This window comes from Cygnus olor, chromosome 3 (assembly GCF_009769625.2).
Source record: "Cygnus olor isolate bCygOlo1 chromosome 3, bCygOlo1.pri.v2, whole genome shotgun sequence".
Taxonomy (NCBI): Eukaryota; Metazoa; Chordata; class Aves; order Anseriformes; family Anatidae; genus Cygnus; species Cygnus olor.
This window is the reverse complement of record NC_049171.1, coordinates 21416564-21435122: the sequence shown is the minus strand read 5'-3', so window position 1 is coordinate 21435122 and position 18559 is coordinate 21416564. Positions and strand designations below refer to the sequence as shown.

The following is an 18559-nucleotide window of genomic DNA, read 5'->3' as shown; positions in this document are numbered from 1 at the left end:
ACATTTTAGAAGTTGTTTGGGTAATAAAAATTTACAGCTATGCATCTGTCAGAAAGCAGGAGTACAGGCGCTGTACTAGCTCCTATTAGAGAAGAGCTATGAAAATATTAGAAAACTGTTTTCATTTCAGTAACTTCATATTACTTCTCCAAAACCAAAGAAAACTGAACTGTGGGCTTCTTGTTTCTCTCAAGGTAAGTCACGTATCAGTGAGCTTCCTGTAGTAGAAACTTCTTTCAGCCAAGTTCATCTGTTTAAGATTTATTTAAACTTTTGCCCACTTACAAATCATGAACTAATGTTCAATATACTCTCTCCTCTTCCACCCCCCCCAATACCTTATCTGCACAATTTAACAACATACCTTGTTCATCTGAAGGTTTTTTAGTTGTTGTTGCCACAAAAGGATAGTTTCTAATCGGCAAATCCAAATATTAATGTTTCCAACCAGAACAGATTTTCCTACTCCCCTAATCAGTATACAAAGAGTAGAACTCAAATCCTGTAGGAGATCTTTGATTAATCGTGGATTATATTGGTCTTCCATGACTAGAAAAAAAACACATCATGCAAATTGAAAGACAACCACATTATTAATTTTATTACAATTCTTTCATCTAACACATCATTCATCACATTTCATAGAGTGAATTTAATAGCAGTCAACAGTTTCTGAACAGAACTTAGTTGTCATTTAATTTCAATCTGTTTCAACAGATAAAATGCAGTAACAGAAAACATTCATACTAGATGGCAAGTACTTCTATGAAATCTGAAAAAGCAGATAGATTATATAATAGTAGGCCTTACCTTTCCGCACAATTTTGTCCAAAATGTTAAAGTAGTTCTTCTGTGCTGCACCACTCAGTGAAGTTAACTGGGACTTTGCAATTAACTGCAAGAGCTAAAACAAAGAATTAAAAGTTATAGGGAATCAGGGAGTCTTGTGATAGGACGAGGGGAAATGGCTTTAAACGAAAAAAGGATAGATTTAGATTAGAAATTAGGAAGAAGTTCTTTATTCTGAGAGTGGTGAGGCAATGGAATAGGTTTCCCTGAGACACTGCGGATGACCCATCCCTGGATGGGTCTTTGGGCAACCTGGTCTAGTGGGAGCAGTCCCTGCCCATGGCAAGGGGTTTGGAATTAAGATGGTCTTTAAGGTCCCTTCCAACCAAAACCATCCTAAGACAGACAGAAGTAAAAGATGATTTCAAATACACTTTCAGTACATACATTCACTTAAAACAGCCTAGATTACTACAACCATATCATGAAAATAAAGCTACAGAGTTTGGAAAATGAAGCAAGACAAATGCAGAAAGCTTCAGGCATTCCCAGTGGCATTCCATGACCAACTCATGGAGAGGAATGTATTTGTACAGTATTTTGAAAATCTATGTATTTATCTCTATCATAGAGCACATGGCATATGGTCTTTGTAAACTGTAATAAAAGAATGTGTGTTTTGGAAGCTCACAAATACAAAAGGTAGTTAAGTCCTGCTTATTCGCTTTTGTTTTAGATTTGGCTTTGCAGCTGGTAAGGATTGCCCCTAACCGAAAATGGTCTCTAAAGACCTCTCTCAGATACAAGAGACTTCAATATTATGACAGCACTGTAATGTTTAGAAGCTCTATGATTGCAATTCATAACACTGAGTTCAGGACAGAATTTCTCAATGCATCAGAAACGGAAAGCAGGGAGCAGAAACCACAATTCGTACAGAGTACTCTGAACACCAGCCTGCAGAGCCATGCTTTGTAGGAGAGAATCAACTGTTGGCACAGAGGATGAGCAAAGACTTAGCCTGTCAAAAATTATTTTGTATCTTCATTTCTAAAACACTGACTTGACACTACACTCAACATTAATTTTCCTTTGGAGGAGGAGGAGAGAATACACCTGTTTTCTCCCTGATTTAATGATGCTCCTTCTGGCTTCTCTGCATGATCCCTGACAAAACATTATGTACTGTGAAAGGAGGAATTAACTCCTGACGTATTTAAATACAATTAATCTATTTATACAGCTTTTGAGACTAAGTATCAGGACCTCTTTCTTGGCATTTTTAAAGCCTTTTAGTTTGATTAACAATTTGGAGAACACCTAGATGTCTCTGGCAGTTTGCCAATTCAAGCAAGAATGTACATTTCTCTTGATTAACTTAAAAATAATTAGTCCTGTCACTTAGACTGCAGATCAAATCCAAGAAACAAATTCTACCGTAGCAATGGCTTATGCTGTCTATTAGGCATTACAGCCTCAAATGGATCAACTATTTATTCAAATGGAAACATTTTCTAAAAAGGCCATCCATATCAAATTATGTATCAGACATTTAATAGCTAAGAAAATATTATAAACAAGCACAGGTGAACAGCTGATCCACCCTCTTTGAGGCTAATAGGTTAGGTAGAACACAGTGGTCTTAAAAAAAATAGTGTGCATATACCAAAAAACTAGAGGGGACATAAAACAGCCAAGTACCCTAACCACTAGCCTAGGAGCAAGTTTATTTTTTTTTCCATTTCCTCTGGTCCCATAACTCCTGTTTTTCTGGAGGTATAATACAGTTTCATAAGGATGGGCAGAACATGTTTTCTCTCCAAATAGTAACTCCAGTAGTTAGGGTGTTCTCTCAATAGGCTTATTCAATTATGTTTTGTGTTTTTTCAAGTTCTGAATACTATCCAACCACTACTATTTTGTGATTGGCCTCAACACTGAGTTGAGCTCTATGCCTGATATCTCACATTTTGAGCTACTTTAGGAGCAGGGTAAAACACTTTACTACCTCAAGTTAAATCAAAATAGTTGGGTCTGAAGACAGATCAATACCTCCCAAAACAAGCATTTCCAAATGAGCATTTGTTTATGCATCTAGGAAGTTAAGGCATGTGGTTCGCTTGAAATACAAGTTAATGAGTTTTAAAAAAACACAAGTGGGACTGTTGTCTAAACTTCCAGGTTTCTTGCACTTAATTCTCAACTTAAGACTAGATCTGACCCCACAGAAGCTAAGATAATGAGAAAGGGCCTTTCCGAGGAGGAAGAATCATGACATTAACACAACGTAATTGTTTCTGTAAACTTCAAGCCACTGCATTATTAGAAAAAGAATCTGCAATAAAATTGCTAGAATACAAAAAAGTTAAGGAATATTATCAAAAGTAAGCGTCTGAAATATATGCTCAAAAATAGTGCAGGGAATCACATTCTCATTAAGTGCAGAAGAAATCACAGAATATTTACACATCAAATATTGTTTTGGAAATTGCTGTTTTAATTATATTTAAGATGTATTATGCTTTACTATTTGTTTGTGTACGAAATATTCTCCTTTAAAGAGGTTTCACTACCCAGACTGAGGAACAACTGAAACCACCATCATTATTTCACTGTAAATGTATAGCAGAATACTGGCCATCACCATCATTCTCAAGCTATAGGCTTTCACAGACCAATATAACCAGTTTTCACCAAAGAAAAATCACTCAGTTTCACGCAGAAGCCCAGCGGCTTAATGCAGTATGAATTATGTACACAATATTTACACAAAGTGGTCAATGCAACATTTTCTGTACACATAGGCACATCAGAAAACACATTTGTAAAAGACATATATAAAATAAAGAACTTACTTTGACCACGTAATTGAACCTTCTGATGTCCTGAATTGCACTTGAAAAATCTAAGCGATTAAAAGCTTCTCCCAGGGTACAATAGCCATGTCTCTGAGAAGAGAAATAAACACTGTAAATGGAAAGAAGCAAACAAGAGAACACCCCCCTCCCCCCCAAAACTGTTAAGGTCTATATAAAAGCACTCTACCATGCAACTGAAGCTTATACATACTGCACTTCCTAGAACTGACATAACTGGCCTGAAGATTTTATTTCTTGTAGAACAAATGAAGCCAGATATGCTATTTAGAACTAATAGGTACCCAGGCAACATTACTCGATTGTGAGACCTTTAAACTCATAGTAACTGCACAGTCTGTAATCCCTTGTATCCATGTGTCCTGGGAACCTGTTCCACTACTGCATGGCCACCATGCTCTGTAATTGCCTCAGCACAAGGTGCACCTTGCTGAGACAGCAGACTGAGCATACAACCATATGCACACACTGACTTGAGTTTACATTCACATTTGAGGTAAGAACATGACTACCTGCTCCTAGAATTGGAAGAACAAACGGTCAACATCTAGAATTTATTTTCTGGGCACTAGAAATTTAACCACACTTTTCTTAGATAACAAAAGCAAGAGAAATAGCTTTTCTTTTCAGTGCTTCTGCACAGGTATAATAAGGCAAAAGCAAAAGTTCCAGAGGTTGTTTTCGCATTACTTAGGGTGGTAGTGTCAGCCTGAAATGCCATGTGATCAAAAACTGAGTAAGTGTATAGCCATGCAGGAGACTGCCACAGTGACCTCCTTGAGGCAAAAAAAAAGGTGAAAGGCTTCGTAATACCCTTCAAATGTAGAAGGGCAGCCTGTGTCACCACCCTGCAAAAATACTTATGTAGAGGTGAGACTGGAGGATTTCATTTTCTACAACACCACTTTCTTCCTGAAGACAGTACTCAGGTGTCTCTCAGCTCCAAAATGCAACGCCAGCTTCTGCCAGTTTGGCTAGCATTGGACTCACCTCCTCCCCTCTCTGCTGGCTGGCATTACTGTGTTGATGAAAGGCATTCTCACAGGTGTTCACAGGTGTCCAAGTTCCACCCATCCCAGATAATCATAAGAATCAACATAAACTTTGAGACAGTTTCTCTCTACATATAATGGACATGTCAGCTTCACCTTTCCCTTTCCAGGAGGTCATTTCAAGATCCTTTGCAGTTACATGATACCATTTGTATCCCAAACAGGAAGAAGCATCTGAACTTTGGATACAAGGGTCCTCTTAGCAAAGTCTGGGCCTTAAATTTCACTCACATTCAAATTTACATCAAGATACCAAAATATCAAGTAGCTGCCTGCAAACACACTATTTGGAGATGTTTTTTCAAAACCTTATAATTATACATAAGAGACAGAGACAAATGGACTTGGAGAAGTACCAGAGGCCTACTACATCCATCCTTGTGAGTTCTCCCATCTCTGCCAGGATGGCTCACATAAGTCACTTTGTCACCTGCCTTTGCCTCAGCAAGTGACGATGTACTACAGTAGCAGTGAGGAGAGAGTTAAATACAACTTTTTAGAAGTCACAAAAAATTGACAAATGGCTTATTTTTAAAAGTTAAGCAGCACAAAGATGTTAGAAATTGACCCACAGCATACAGGACTTACTTCTCTGGTGCTTTCCTTATGGACATAAATCCAATTTTCACGATAAAAACCTGAAAAAGAAATAAGCTTTTTTGAACTTCTATTTTAGATAGCGCCTTCTAGGAAGATGAAGGAAACAGACCATCCTCAAAATGCTTCGTAAGTGGAGAGAGAATATAGCAATTTTGGTGAAGGAAGTTTATTACAGCCAAAGAGAATGACTACAAAGTTTCAGAAGTTGTGTACTTCAAAAACATGCACTAAAGTTAAACAACTTTATAAACCAAATACAGGAGCTGGGACACAGTGTGCAGATGTAGCACAACTTTTGTTGACTGTGTACCAACAGCAGCCATTTTCTCCTAAAAGCCCTGATACTTTTTGGTTCACAGGGCTCCTTAGCACAGCAGAGTATAGAAATGTGCAACATTTTTGTTCCTGAAGGCTCTACTTTTTTAAAGTATTTGCTTATGTAAATGTGCCTGATCTGCATCCGCTTGCTCCAAGTAGTTGAAGAATCCTGCACAACTGAAGACTAATAATGGCAATTTACACAGACATTCAGCTTGCGGAAGTCTGGATATGTTGTCCAATTAGTGTGCTCTTACATATAACCACCTGAATCTTCTGAAATACTTTAAACCCACACAAACCTGATGATGCTTGTAACAGAAATAGTCTTGGAGAAATCTGCAATGTTAGGAAGGTACAAAATAATGAACATAATTTCAAGATCAATGGGGGAACCCCCCCCCCCAAAATTTGCTATCAACTTGCCTATTTCTACCTACTCAAATTCTGTACTTCAAGAAATTTTGCTATCACTCACACTTGGAGTCTAAAACAGGTCCTTTTTAAAAAAAAAGGAGTATGACAAAAGTGGCTTTGGTATTTCAATAGAGAAATTTCAAGAAATTCAGTGAAGTCTTTACCAAGAGCTATAGGTATTACACCAAACGATATTTAGTTCTGAACCAACTCTAGAGCTATTTCTGTAACTAGAATTTGAATTAATCAGAAATAGAACTGCTGCTCTGATAAGCAGAGACTGCCCTAAGCATCAAGAATTTCATCTAAAACCAGTAGTTTTTATCAGAAAGTAATTATTATTCAGGAATTGTTATTCTTAAATGAATTACCTTTGGATCTCTAAATCCCACAGTAGGTGATCAATGCCACAGTCCAATTAAGATACATCACTTCTGACACCAGAACTTGTTGTCAGTACAGAATTAGACATAACTTAGAAGGCTACTCTCTAGATACATATATACAAATGGCTATTACATTTTTTCTTCCTGAACCTACAACAGTCTTCCATCCAAATTAAATGAAAATAACCCAGACTTACATTGTGAATCTGTGTTATTCCTACAGTGGTCTTTTTTCCTTTTCTTGGCTGCAAATTCACAATCCTCTGTAGTGTATATTTCTTCATCACCAGTTAAAATGCTGAAATAGAGACATAATTAGAACAGCAATGATTAAATATTTAAGCTGCACATAGCTTATAGTTCTCTACATTTAAAAGCCTGCCAGCTGCAATAAAAATCATATTTAAATAATGCTTGTCTACCTGAAAGTCTACAGCAACACATCTTGAGAGAAGCTGCCTTGCTCTTTTCTTCCTAGTGGTGCTGAATTTCGTATCAAAGTGATTAAGTGTATACAAGTATCTTCTTAATAGCTCTCTTGTAAGTCATTAGTGACATTTAAGAAGGATTACTGAGGTGGCTGTACTAGCTGGACAACTGGCAGTCTGCAGTGTTCTAGAATACTAAAGTCACTATCCAAAATGGACCAAGCCTTATGAAACTGCAGCACACTGGTGAAGTCAGTTACCACACAACCACTCAGGCAGAAAGCCAGCAAAAAGGCATCTCTTCTCCCCTCACAGTCAACTTTGGGGCAAATTAAGAAAGTCTCTTAATAAAAGCATGAATCACAACACTGTACATAATTTAGGTATTGCCATACTGTTCTACCACTTGTTGTAGGGCATCAAGAACCATGTAGTCACCTCCATCTTTCCCAAGAGGGATCGACTGTACCTTTGTCACTTCTGACAGTAAGTTATATAGCCTGACAAAGACCACCTATACCGAGTGTATGTATATAGTATATACACACACTATATACAAGCATATGGACATGCTATTAAATTTTGTTGGGTAAACTTCCTAAAGTGCATATACATTAAAAACCTTACCTGCGCTATGTAAGTCTATACAACAAAGATTCTCCTTTCCATTTTTTAGATAATTCTAAGCAAAAGCAATAGAGGTAATGGATATGCATTTTTCTAGTACAGGTGAGAGAGATCATTCATATTACGGCAGTAATATTGTACTGATAACTACAGTAACCAACGAAGTAATCCAGTGAAGCTTAACTATAAGACTATTTTATAGTCATTTTTATAGTCATCTTTTTTAGAAAAAAAGAAGCTGTATAGAACACTCTACCCATTCATTACATTTTTTAAAATCTGAGTTTGCCAGCCAAATCTATTCGTCAATGTCAGTTTGAACTTCAAATTGCACCAGCAAAATCTGAACATGAAAAATGAAGATCACTGGTTCATTCAAAAATAACCTGCACTTCAGCATTAAATGGCAAAAGAACCCAAATCATATTAGTCTATTGCTACTATTTAATAAAGTTAAAAATTTTTAGGCCTGAATCATCTTTTAAGGATGATGACTAAACACCACGGTACAAAAAGCTTTTTATATATTTGCTCTAATCACTATAAATACTAGCTCAAAGATACACAAGTTTAGAAGACTCAAAAATACAAATTTTTCCTTACCTGAAGTTTAAACCCTGAAAAAAACGCCCACACCTGTATTCAGGTAGAACTCAATTCAAGGTGAGGGCCTTGGTTCATGCCTTAACATTTTTAAATCATAGAATAGACTTCACAATTTCAATATTCCATGCAATATTGCCGAACATCACATCTAGTCAAACAGCGAAAAGAGTTCAGAGAAAAGGAACTGGCAACTGATGGAAGTGAAGCATCAGTGCTGACAAGTTACTTTAATTACGTCATGTTATACCAGTTCCTACCCCCCATCATGAAGGGGATCCTTTTAAATTCACTAGAACAATTAATTACGCTTTAGTGTATGGACCGTATCAACACATCACATGGCAAGTTGTTAAAGAATCAGAAATAGAGCTCAGCCCCCCAGTAAAGCTTCTGGCTTTATGATCCTAGCAACAGATATAAGGCTACAGAGATACAGGATATTATACAATATAATCCTGTCAGAACAGAAACACACCCACACCAGTTTTGCAGTGAGCAATGCAGGGCAGGCAGCACTGCTGAAGGCCAGCTTTAGAACAGGAAGGTTAATCTGGTTCCTTCTTTTGTTCCTGAAGAGAAAGAGTCCCTAGAAAGTGACACAGAGCAATAACATATCTGAAGTTATTTAAAGCCTGCTCTCCCCCTCCCAGTTCCTCAAATACACACTTCCTCGAGTATCAGACACAAAAGCAAGGCAGCCCAAGGAGGACAGTTAATTAACACAAGGAATCAGAGAGCTATTTCAAGCACATTAGTCTGACTTCCAAATCCACCTGAGACATTCTGGGAATTCATGTCATTTTAGCAAGAAGATTGGACAATCTGAGGATTTTCTCATATGAGGCTTCTTCTTCTCATGTTCTTTGTACTCTCCATGGAGTCCTTCCCTGTGTAGGGAAGGTGTGTACCTGTACTATCAGCATCATTCTTGATAAACTTTAAGGGGTTCACGTGTTTCCAGTCTTACTGAGAAAGCAAGCAAGGGTCTCACAGCTATTAGGAAGAAGAAGGTAATTACAGGTACACCCCCAGCAACTTTTAAAGTTCCTTTAAGAAATCTGAGGAGCTGGCTGATCAAAGCCACTTCACGAAGAACTCCTGCCTCCCCAACCACCAAACTACAGTTACGCTAAGACAGAAGAAACTGAATCAAGTGCTACACGAGCCATATGGCATAACAGATGACTTGAATGTTTTTACTGTAATAGCACATGAGATCTGAGTGCACCTGAAAGGATCTAAATACATACGTAATACTGCCAATTTACAGCTACTCTTATGTTCTTGTCTTGATGAAGCACTTTCACAAAATTTGTTCTATAGCTTCTAAAAGCAAAGCATTTGGTGTCCTACAGATACTTTAAGACTACAATACCCTACATAAATAAAGCATGCCAGAATTTCAGCTCTTTCAAAACAGCAGCTTCATAATGGTGTATGTTAATATCCTTTTGGGCATGACAGTTAAAATGCTGGAAGGCTTGACAGGGCTATCCAAACTGACTGTTCTTAATCCCCTTACTTTTCTTGTGGAGGAAGGAATTCCTAAATGTCACACAATTACCTACAGAGAGGCACTAAGTGTTCCAAGTGACACTCAAAGCCATTTACAGCTTGACCACGTATAGAAAATCCTGAGTTAAGTGCCTGCACCACATTTGTCAAATGCCAAAATTATCTAAGACCAGATCAAATCTGAGGACTCCCATCCAGTACTAATAGCACTTTTGTGAATGAGATGAGACTACAGATGAATGACTGGCCTGCCGGCCTGGGTAGTTCATGTGGACCTAACACACAAAAAGGCATACCATGGTCATGAAAGTCTTGTCATACGGATTCTCTTTCTTGTACCTCAAAAGGAACATGTAAGAGGGCTTTACTCTTGAGAGGTATTTAAATACAATTCTGTAAGGCTGTGCTTTTCTCTCTCCACCAAGCTTCAAGGACACAGCAACACAGCACTGGAAACACACAGCTGTACTAGAGTTTATAGGTACAAACTGCAGATAGCTGTGGCCAGCATTCAGCCCACAGATAACGTGCTTCCCTCAGGTGGAATGAGCTCTGCCTCAGCCACATTTCCCACCGCTGGATACCATGAATACAGTGCTCTCCTCACTTAAATAATTTCATTACTTATCTAAATGAGAGCTACAAAACTGGGGGCCTCACTTTTTCCACATCAGGTTTCATAAACAGAACTAATTTGAAGTGTAGCATTTGAGCATTATTCCCAATCATTTATTGCCCCTGCATGATAACAAGTTATGTTTGTTCGAGCATCATTATTATGTTCACTGCTTTTGACTAATTCCTCAGCTGGATTCACCAAAGCACTGGATGACTAACTGAACAAGGTGAAAAGTTCTGTTTTAGTGAAAACATTTGTCTTGAATTTGTAAGAGTTACTTACATGCCTGGAAGCTTTTTCTGAATCTGCTGGTAAGTAGATCTTTTTAACTTCTGCACAGGAGGTATTTGGAAGAGATAGAACACAGTTTGGCAATTAACTCTATCCATGCTTTCTCTCACAGAAGAGAATACAAGCAATAGTAAACAGGGTTTAAGTCAACTACATAGCTTGAATTTTATTTCTTTTTAAAGGAAAACTGCTCTAACCAGAACACAATACTCAAGTACTACTACTGCTGCTACATAAACTTCTGCAGAGTATTTTGGTGAATAAAACACTGCATTTAATTGATAAAATAACATCCTATTAGGACAGCCAGACTGGCATACATCATCATTCCTATTCAAGTGACAACTTAAGAGACCCATAAATATGTATATACTGTTTACTGTATGCTTCTTCCACAAGGAAGGAAGCATTCTATAAAGCCTTATTCTTACTCAGCGCTACATCACAGCACCAGATATCCTAAGCTGAGCTGTCCATTCAGTATACATAAGCTATTTGGAAGCAAGTGTTTAAGATGGTACAGAGAACTCAGTCGGCAAGACACAGTATGCTGCTCTATTTCCATGTGAAGTCCTGCACATGGGATAGAAAGCCCCATGCACAAGTATATGCCGGGTACAGACAGGACAGAAAGCAGCTTTGCAGAAAAGGAGCCAAAGTCCTACAGGATAAGTTGAACACTGGTCAGCAGCATGCCCATGTGTTGAATAAAGGCAGTCACACCCTGGGCTGCATTAGCAACACCGTACCCTGCAGAAGTGGTCATTGCCCTTTAATTGGCACTTGAGATACCACACCTGGAATACTGTGTCTAGTTTTGGACTCCCTGGTACAATAAACAGATTGATGTACTAGAACAAGTCCAGTGGGCAGTTACTGAGATGATTACTGCTGGAGCACAACGTGACACATGAGGATGCATCGGAGAACAAGCTTGGTCAGTATTAAGAGCAGGTGGTGAGGAAGAAGGAAATATGATTCGTGCCTGCATCTACTATGAGGGTAGAGGAGGTATACATTAAGAAATTAAGCAGCAATGGACATGATCTGTAATAAGAAAGATTCCTATTAGATTTTAAAAGATAGGAAATAAAGATAAAAAACTACAGTGAAAATAATGAAAGTTGGAACAGGAGCCCAGAAAGGAACCTCCATTCTTGGAAACAAAGGCCAGCTGGGCAAGGCCCTACAAACCATCTCAGCTGGTCCTGCTTTGAGCAGGGGGTGTGAACCAGATGACCTGTAGAGGTCCTTACCAACCTGAATTCTGTATTTTAGGCAATTAGACATTATTCAGTGTTCAGCAGCAAAAAGTGGACTCACAGATCCAAAGCTTGCAAGTTGTAGTGAAATTACTTGGTACTCGGTGTAGTAGCGCTACTTCCAACTCAAATTCTGCAGTCTAATTTTGGACAATACACATTCTTAAATACACAGAAGCAGAACAAATAGGGCTACAGAATATGGTGTGCTTTGGCTGCATGAAGCAAGAGACAGAAGACTGGAAACCAGGGAATCACTACAGGTGAGGGCATCTGTTACAGACTAGGGTAGTTCCCGAGTTTGGGATTCTGACAAGTTGGGAAGCTAACCTACAAAATTCAGATCACGCAACACCTCAGATATCAAATATTTCTTTTACCCAGAACATTTCATGGCCAGTCACTTCAAATTAATGTTCCTATTTTAATTCTGAACTTTAAGACTCTTTGTATCTTTCCAAGCAAGACTTGTTTAAATCTGTTTCTAGCAATACCCTTGAACTCTACGAATTGTTCTTTCAACACTAAGAAAAAAAATCTAGTATTTTTGCTTGAAGAAGCAATAAATGCAGTCTCACCTCACTCTCTGGAGAAAAGATTGTGTTATATATATAGACATATATAAGTGTATGCACAGACAAAAATCAACATCCAATTAGGAACAGAACAGTGAGTCCTCATTTACAATGATACAAAAACAATCATTTAATGAATATTGTTTGGCAAGCGTGACATAAAACAACCTACAAAATATAATTTAGTAACTGTGCAAGTAGCTATCAAAATTAAATTAGATTTCATTTTCCAACTATATTAAAGCTACATGAAAGAAGGAAGAAGAGATTTTTCCAGAAGTATTTAAGGCAACTTATGGAGGCTTTGTGAACACCCTTGCAGACAAACATTGCTTTTCTTATCCACAGTGGCCAGACTGTATGGGGAAAAAAACAGCCACTATCAGTGGCAGATGAGCACAAGAAGTAAAGGCACGAAGTAAACAGTAGTTTGAGGCAAGCTTAATAATGATTCTTCACTGCTTGATTACTCCCTTGAGGTTCATTTCAAATTTAGAAAACACAGGTGTATGAGTAGAACAAGTCCTGGCTTGCCAGTAAATTCCCTCTAAATCAGATCAGTTTCTTTATCATTTACTAGACTAACAGCAAGACACTGAATGTTCCCTTTTCTCATTATGAGCACATTAAGCTGGAATTTATAAACAAGAATGCTAACCCTGAGAATTACTTCTTGGCAAAGACACAAAGCAGGAATTTGTCTGGACTAAGCTATCTGTATCACACCAGTCTGTGAGCATCTGCCATCAATATTACTTTACTTCACTCCCAAACTACCTAGTATGTTTCTCACCCATTCTACAGGGGCTCGTATAATCATATACAATGTTAGAGAATTGCCTTAAACTACCATTAGTCATGCATTTAGAGCAAGTACCCTAAATAGCCCTAATTCGACAATCACCAGAAAGGTTTCACTTGTTTCCAGGTAACATTCCGATATGCTCGTTGTGTTTGCAACTCGCAGATATCACTAACATTAAAAATAACACACAACATAGGATGGGATCTGGCTGCCTAAAGTTGTCACTGTTTCACGAGTTGCCTAAAGACAGACAGTCTCCACAGGGGTCTCTGCCTAAATAAACAAAGCACATGGTTGCATTTGTGAGCTTCTCTCATGCATGCAGAGATCACCAACCCCACTCGGTCTGAATGGAAGTGGAGTCAACCTTTGCCTTCCCACCTGCTCCACAATCAGTAATAAATGTGGTTCTGCATGAGTTATTTAACAACTTACACAGTGTGACTGATGTCATTAAGCTGATTGTTCTTGTTCTCAAGTGCAGGGCTGAAGGGTTCAAATCGTTTCCATCCATCTTCTGTTTTAACCCATCTCCATCCAGGGGACCTCCAGTCTTGGCCCAAAAAAGGCATGGTTTCTCTGTAAGCAGCAAGAAGATTGTCCAGGATTTAACTGTTAACAAAAGCTATGAAACTTATTTCAGTTCTCTTTAACCTTAAAAAAAACTGTAATGAGGAAAAGGAAGAAAGTTTCCTACAGAGTATCCTCTTAAGAGGCTCAATGGTTTCCCAAGTACATTTTTGGTTCTCTAACCTCTGAAAATTCCTGCTGAAATGTCCTTTGCTATTTGTTAGATCAAAGTAGGTTTCACAGTTCTTTCAAGAAAATGCAGAAGAATCACCGTAGTCCAGGAAAGGGATGATACCAAACCAAGCGAGACTGACCACTGCAGAGCAGATTAGCACTTACAGAATGTAAACAGATTACCAGTTTGAAACCCCACTAACAGATTGTTTTTCAAACCTGGTAAGCCCAAATCAGTGTTGCTCTTCTTATTTTCCTATAAGCCTTCCAAACACTGAGATAGTGTAACACTGTAAACAGTTACGTTTCAGTAAAGGAATCTGGATCTTCCCCAAACACTTCTGTTGTTCTTGAGGATCACCTCTCTAGCTAGGCTATTAGATACCCCCCACAAATGGGGACTGCAACATAACATCAGTAGTTCACTACTGAAATTCCTACCAACAGCACGCAGGACAGCACACGTATATCATTCTACAGTGCTCTGTCACCCTTTTTCACAAGGGAAAGTCACTTTTAATATATGAATACTAAGAATTTGGAGAGAGCAATTCCCTATGCTTTAAAGGATCCAAGCTTGCCAGCTTTTGCCCTCTTCTTCCCGTTCATCATGCATACATTCTGCTTTGTTTTAACCAGAGATTTCGTGTGCAGACTGCACAGGGAGAAAAGCATTATCGTATTTGAAACATGTTAATGTAACACCAACAGCTTCATTCAAAGCAACTGTTCTCTAAACATCCCTTCACGGTGAAAAATATTAGGCCAGACCAGTGAAACATCACTGAATTTATTTACCCATTTGCACTCTGGACCAGCATCTGTCCAACATATTAGCACTGGGCAAGACACTGAAGGCTAGAAAGCCTGAAGAGATACAAGCCAAGAGCATCATTTTTATTTAATTAAAAGAAAAACGAGACTAAAACATCCCACAACATACCACACAAAACAAAGCTTGCTGTCTAGCCTTCAGCACTGATGAAAGTCCCCCTGCTATTCACAACTCAGCCTTCCTCTGAATCTGACAGGAATCATTTCCAAAGTTTACCACATCCTTTCCTCCAACCACCACAAACTCTATTCATGCCTATCTGTTTTTCTAATCTTTTCACTGCTTACCAGGAGATACGCATCATAACAGACTTTTCTCACAGTGTTTTAGAATGCCTCATTTAGACTGAAATCAAGGCCTCTCGTCTTTTCAAACATTTACAGTTGGTGCTCATGAGTGCATTTCAGAATAATATTCAGAATAATATTTTCTTCCAATAAGATCAGCAGAGTTTACCTGAAAATTCAAAAAATAACTGGAAGAGACTAAAAAAACAGCAGAACATAAACCAATTTTGAATCATGTCTAAAGACACAGAGCTCATGAGCTACTTCTAGTCAGCAGTTTTGCTATAAAAATTAAGCACTATTATAGATAAACCTCATTACCCCAAAAGTTAAAAATATAGAAAATTCAAATCCACAGAGAACATTATAGGCTGAATGGGATTACTTAAGTGTACATTTTAAGAATACTCAATATTATGAATCAATAAAGAATCGTTGGGAAAGGAAACAAACACACTTAGACAGAACTTGCATGAAGGTGAACCATGCATTGTTAAAAAGTTAACAGGATAAGTTACAAAAATAAGGGTAGATGTAAAGCTTCCTGAAAACACCAGGAGAAAGCCTGGAATATTTTGTTCGAGCGGCTGGCAGTAGCAGAAGCCCGAAGCCAATCACATTTTACAGGATAGCAATCTTAGTATGCTTTAGAAATCCTTGAACTTCAGAAATAAGGGGTTTCGAGCTATCAGGCCAGTGGTATAAGTACGATGTGTAACTTCCTCCTGCGGAGCTGTAGAGGCATTTAAAATAACACACTTCAATACTTACATGCTCTAAACCAGACTACTTTCCAGATCTTTAAAATGAAAACTGATGGTCTTTCATTGCAGGGCTTTGACACAGAATGAGTTTTTTATCACCCCTCTTGCAAATAGTGACATTAAGCACGTCAAAATAGTGGTATCAGCAAGTATACACACACAGACTACTGAGGTCTGCTGCAGAAATCCTGGAAAACTGTACTTAGGACAAGTTTCATAAAGAGATACAAATAGCTTTTCTAAACGTGTGGTACGTTCAGTACGTTATCTTTTAAAAAGACAAGGAAACACTACTAGAAAAATCACAGATTAAACTTTAACTTAAGAATTTGTGGGAGAAAACTACAGAAAGTCAGCAACTCTGGGAGGCTGGTACATGTTGACCTAATTTTTTTCCCCAAACAGATATTCTCAGTCCAAGACACAGTTTCACTACTGCACAAACTCAGAGTGTATCCCATGAGTAGCAACTCCAGAAAGTGACTTGTACCCACGGCAGGGACTTGGAATGAGTTGATCTTTACACTCCCTTCCAACCCAATCCATTCCATGATTACATGGAAAGTTGTACCTCAGACTCAAACCTAACATATTTCTTTTAGTAACAGCACATACACAGCTAGGACCAGAAAATCCCATTGCTTCACTTCCTATAGGACTGAAATGTACATTTGACCATTGCTGAGAAATTCTCAAGTTTTAGATAGTGTGTCCTAAACATCTCTCCTACACGTAGCCCTCAGAGAGCAGCTGATTACTGGGTATGTACAAAAATTCATGCTTTTGCTCTGCCTGCACTCAAGTTTTGCTTCCCAGCACGGCATTGCACTAAAGCATGCATGTGGCTTCTCAGAACAGAGCTTGCTTTCAAGAGTTTACATACCACATGGAGCACACCATCAGTAATAAGTAATTTACTATCAGTTTGTTAAAACTGTCATTACAACAAAAGAAGAGTCCCCTAAGCTTAGATTTTGAGGAAAATGCAGTGGCACAGGGCTCTTTAACACTCAAAACAACTTCTGTCCTTGCTGTTGATCAACCTGTTCCTTTTCCCCAAAAAATTACTGTGGAGAAATCAATCTGATGCTGCGTAAAAGAGAAGGAAGCTTCACTGAGTGAAATTTGGTCTTAATGAGCTGGACACAGTTTAGCAATTGGACCCAATAGATCGGGTTGGCATTTGGATTTGATTCCAAAGATCTTTTCCAACCTACATAATTTTATGGTCATTACCTAACAACCGGGCTTTAATAAAATACACCACCTGCGTTTAACTTGCTCCTAAAACCAAACAAGAACACTTTGCATCATACGTATTTTCCTAAGGAGCATGGAAAAAAGGACTGTGGAGATAAGAGCCACCAGAAAGAAGCACGGAAGGGACAGCACAGAAACCTGTCTATGCCAGGCTTAGTGCAGCTTGGGATTACAGTAACTGCTCCAGCCACTCATCCACCTGTAAGGGAGCTCTGTTTCCTATGAGGTAGGCAGCTCACCACAAAAGCAAACACTACTATAAAGACACTCAGAACTGCAGCAAGACACGCCAATAACCTGTGACTGTACAGTAGAAGTTGTCTTCTGTGTATGCATCCCTGGTCTTAGCAAGATACAATTATGACCCAAACCATTCCTGATACTCAGTAGCAAGACTGTCACCAACATGATGAGAACAGTAAAGGCTCTTCTCCTTTCCCAGCCTCCCCACAGCACAGCCACCCCTTCCCTGACGGCCCCAGTGCCTGCCCAGCAGCCCAAGCTCCCGCAGAAGCTGCTCCTGGAGGCGGTGACCGGTTCTCCTGGGAGCCAGCCCTATCAGCCCTCTGACTCACAGGTCAAAGGGCCGGTTAGTCTCCATCCCAAGGTGTTTTTTCACTGCTTTCCCCCACACCCAACGCCCACCTCAGCCCACACCACACCAACCCACGGCTCGGCCCCTCAGCTCCCCCCTCACCCCACCTGCCGCTCCCCCACACACCGCCCCCAGGCCTCATTCCCCAGCGGCTGGAAACGCTCCTTCCCTTCGGAAGATCCCCCAAAAGCCCCCCAAAAGCGCAAAAAGCCCCCAAAAAACCAGAAAAAGGCCCCCAAATCCCCCACCCGCTCCCTACCTGACAGCGCCACCACTCCCCGCAGGGCCCGGGCCGCGGGGCTATTGCCGGAAGTAGCGCGGCACCGCCCCCCCACCCCGCTGATTGGCCACCGCCCCTTGTTGCTACCCGGCAGCGCCTTTTCCCATTGGTGGGGCGGGGTGCCACGTCAGCCGCGGCGCGTCACGTGAAGGGAGGTGGGAGCGAGGCGCACGTGTCAATGTTTTGGTCGGAGGGGGGAGGGAGGAAGGGGGCGGGGCCGCGTAATGGCGGCCCGACGGTAGCCAACGGTCGCCCAACGGCCGCGTAATGGCGGCCCAACGGTCGCTCACTGGCCGGCTTACGGCGGTCCTATCAGGGGAGCTCCGTGCCCTCAGCACTCTGTGGAGCTGGGCGGAGACGCCTCCAACGCCGGGCTCCTTGTTAAAACAAGGACCGGGGGACACGGGGAGCAAGCTTTAGGTTGTGAATTGGGGATTGTGTGAGCTTTTCCGCTCTCAGTTAGAAATCAGTAATTTTCCCCACTAAGAATGTGGAGTAAATACAGAATCATAAAGGTTGGGAAAGCCCTCCAAGATCATCTGGTCCAACCATCACCCTACCACCAATGTCACCCACTAAACCATGTCCCTAAGCACCAGGTCCAACCTTTCCTTGAACACCCCCAGGG

At 39.9% G+C, this 18559-nt stretch overlaps 1 protein-coding gene across 8 annotated transcripts in view; it reads right to left on the bottom strand.

The window, feature by feature from the left end:
- FBXO25 (F-box protein 25) overlaps positions 1-18030 on the bottom strand; it is a 30090-nt gene extending 12060 nt beyond the window's left edge. For 3 of the 8 annotated variants that reach the window (XM_040552500.1, XM_040552499.1, XM_040552502.1), the window contains exons 1-7: positions 17911-18029; positions 13602-13745; positions 6636-6736; positions 5306-5355; positions 3645-3737; positions 811-904; positions 365-549 (exon numbers count right to left, since the gene is read on the bottom strand). In XM_040552500.1, coding sequence (XP_040408434.1) covers positions 365-549; positions 811-904; positions 3645-3737; positions 5306-5355; positions 6636-6736; positions 13602-13738 — 660 coding nt within the window. In that variant the 5' untranslated portion in view covers positions 13739-13745; positions 17911-18029. Of the gene's footprint in view, positions 1-364; positions 550-810; positions 905-3644; positions 3738-5305; positions 5356-6635; positions 6737-6860; positions 7021-13601; positions 13746-15032; positions 15197-17541; positions 17686-17910 lie in introns of those variants that run through there. The other 5 variants (XM_040552495.1, XM_040552497.1, XM_040552501.1 and 2 more) reach the window with 5 other exon arrangements.
- Positions 18031-18559: the final 529 nt, after the last annotated feature.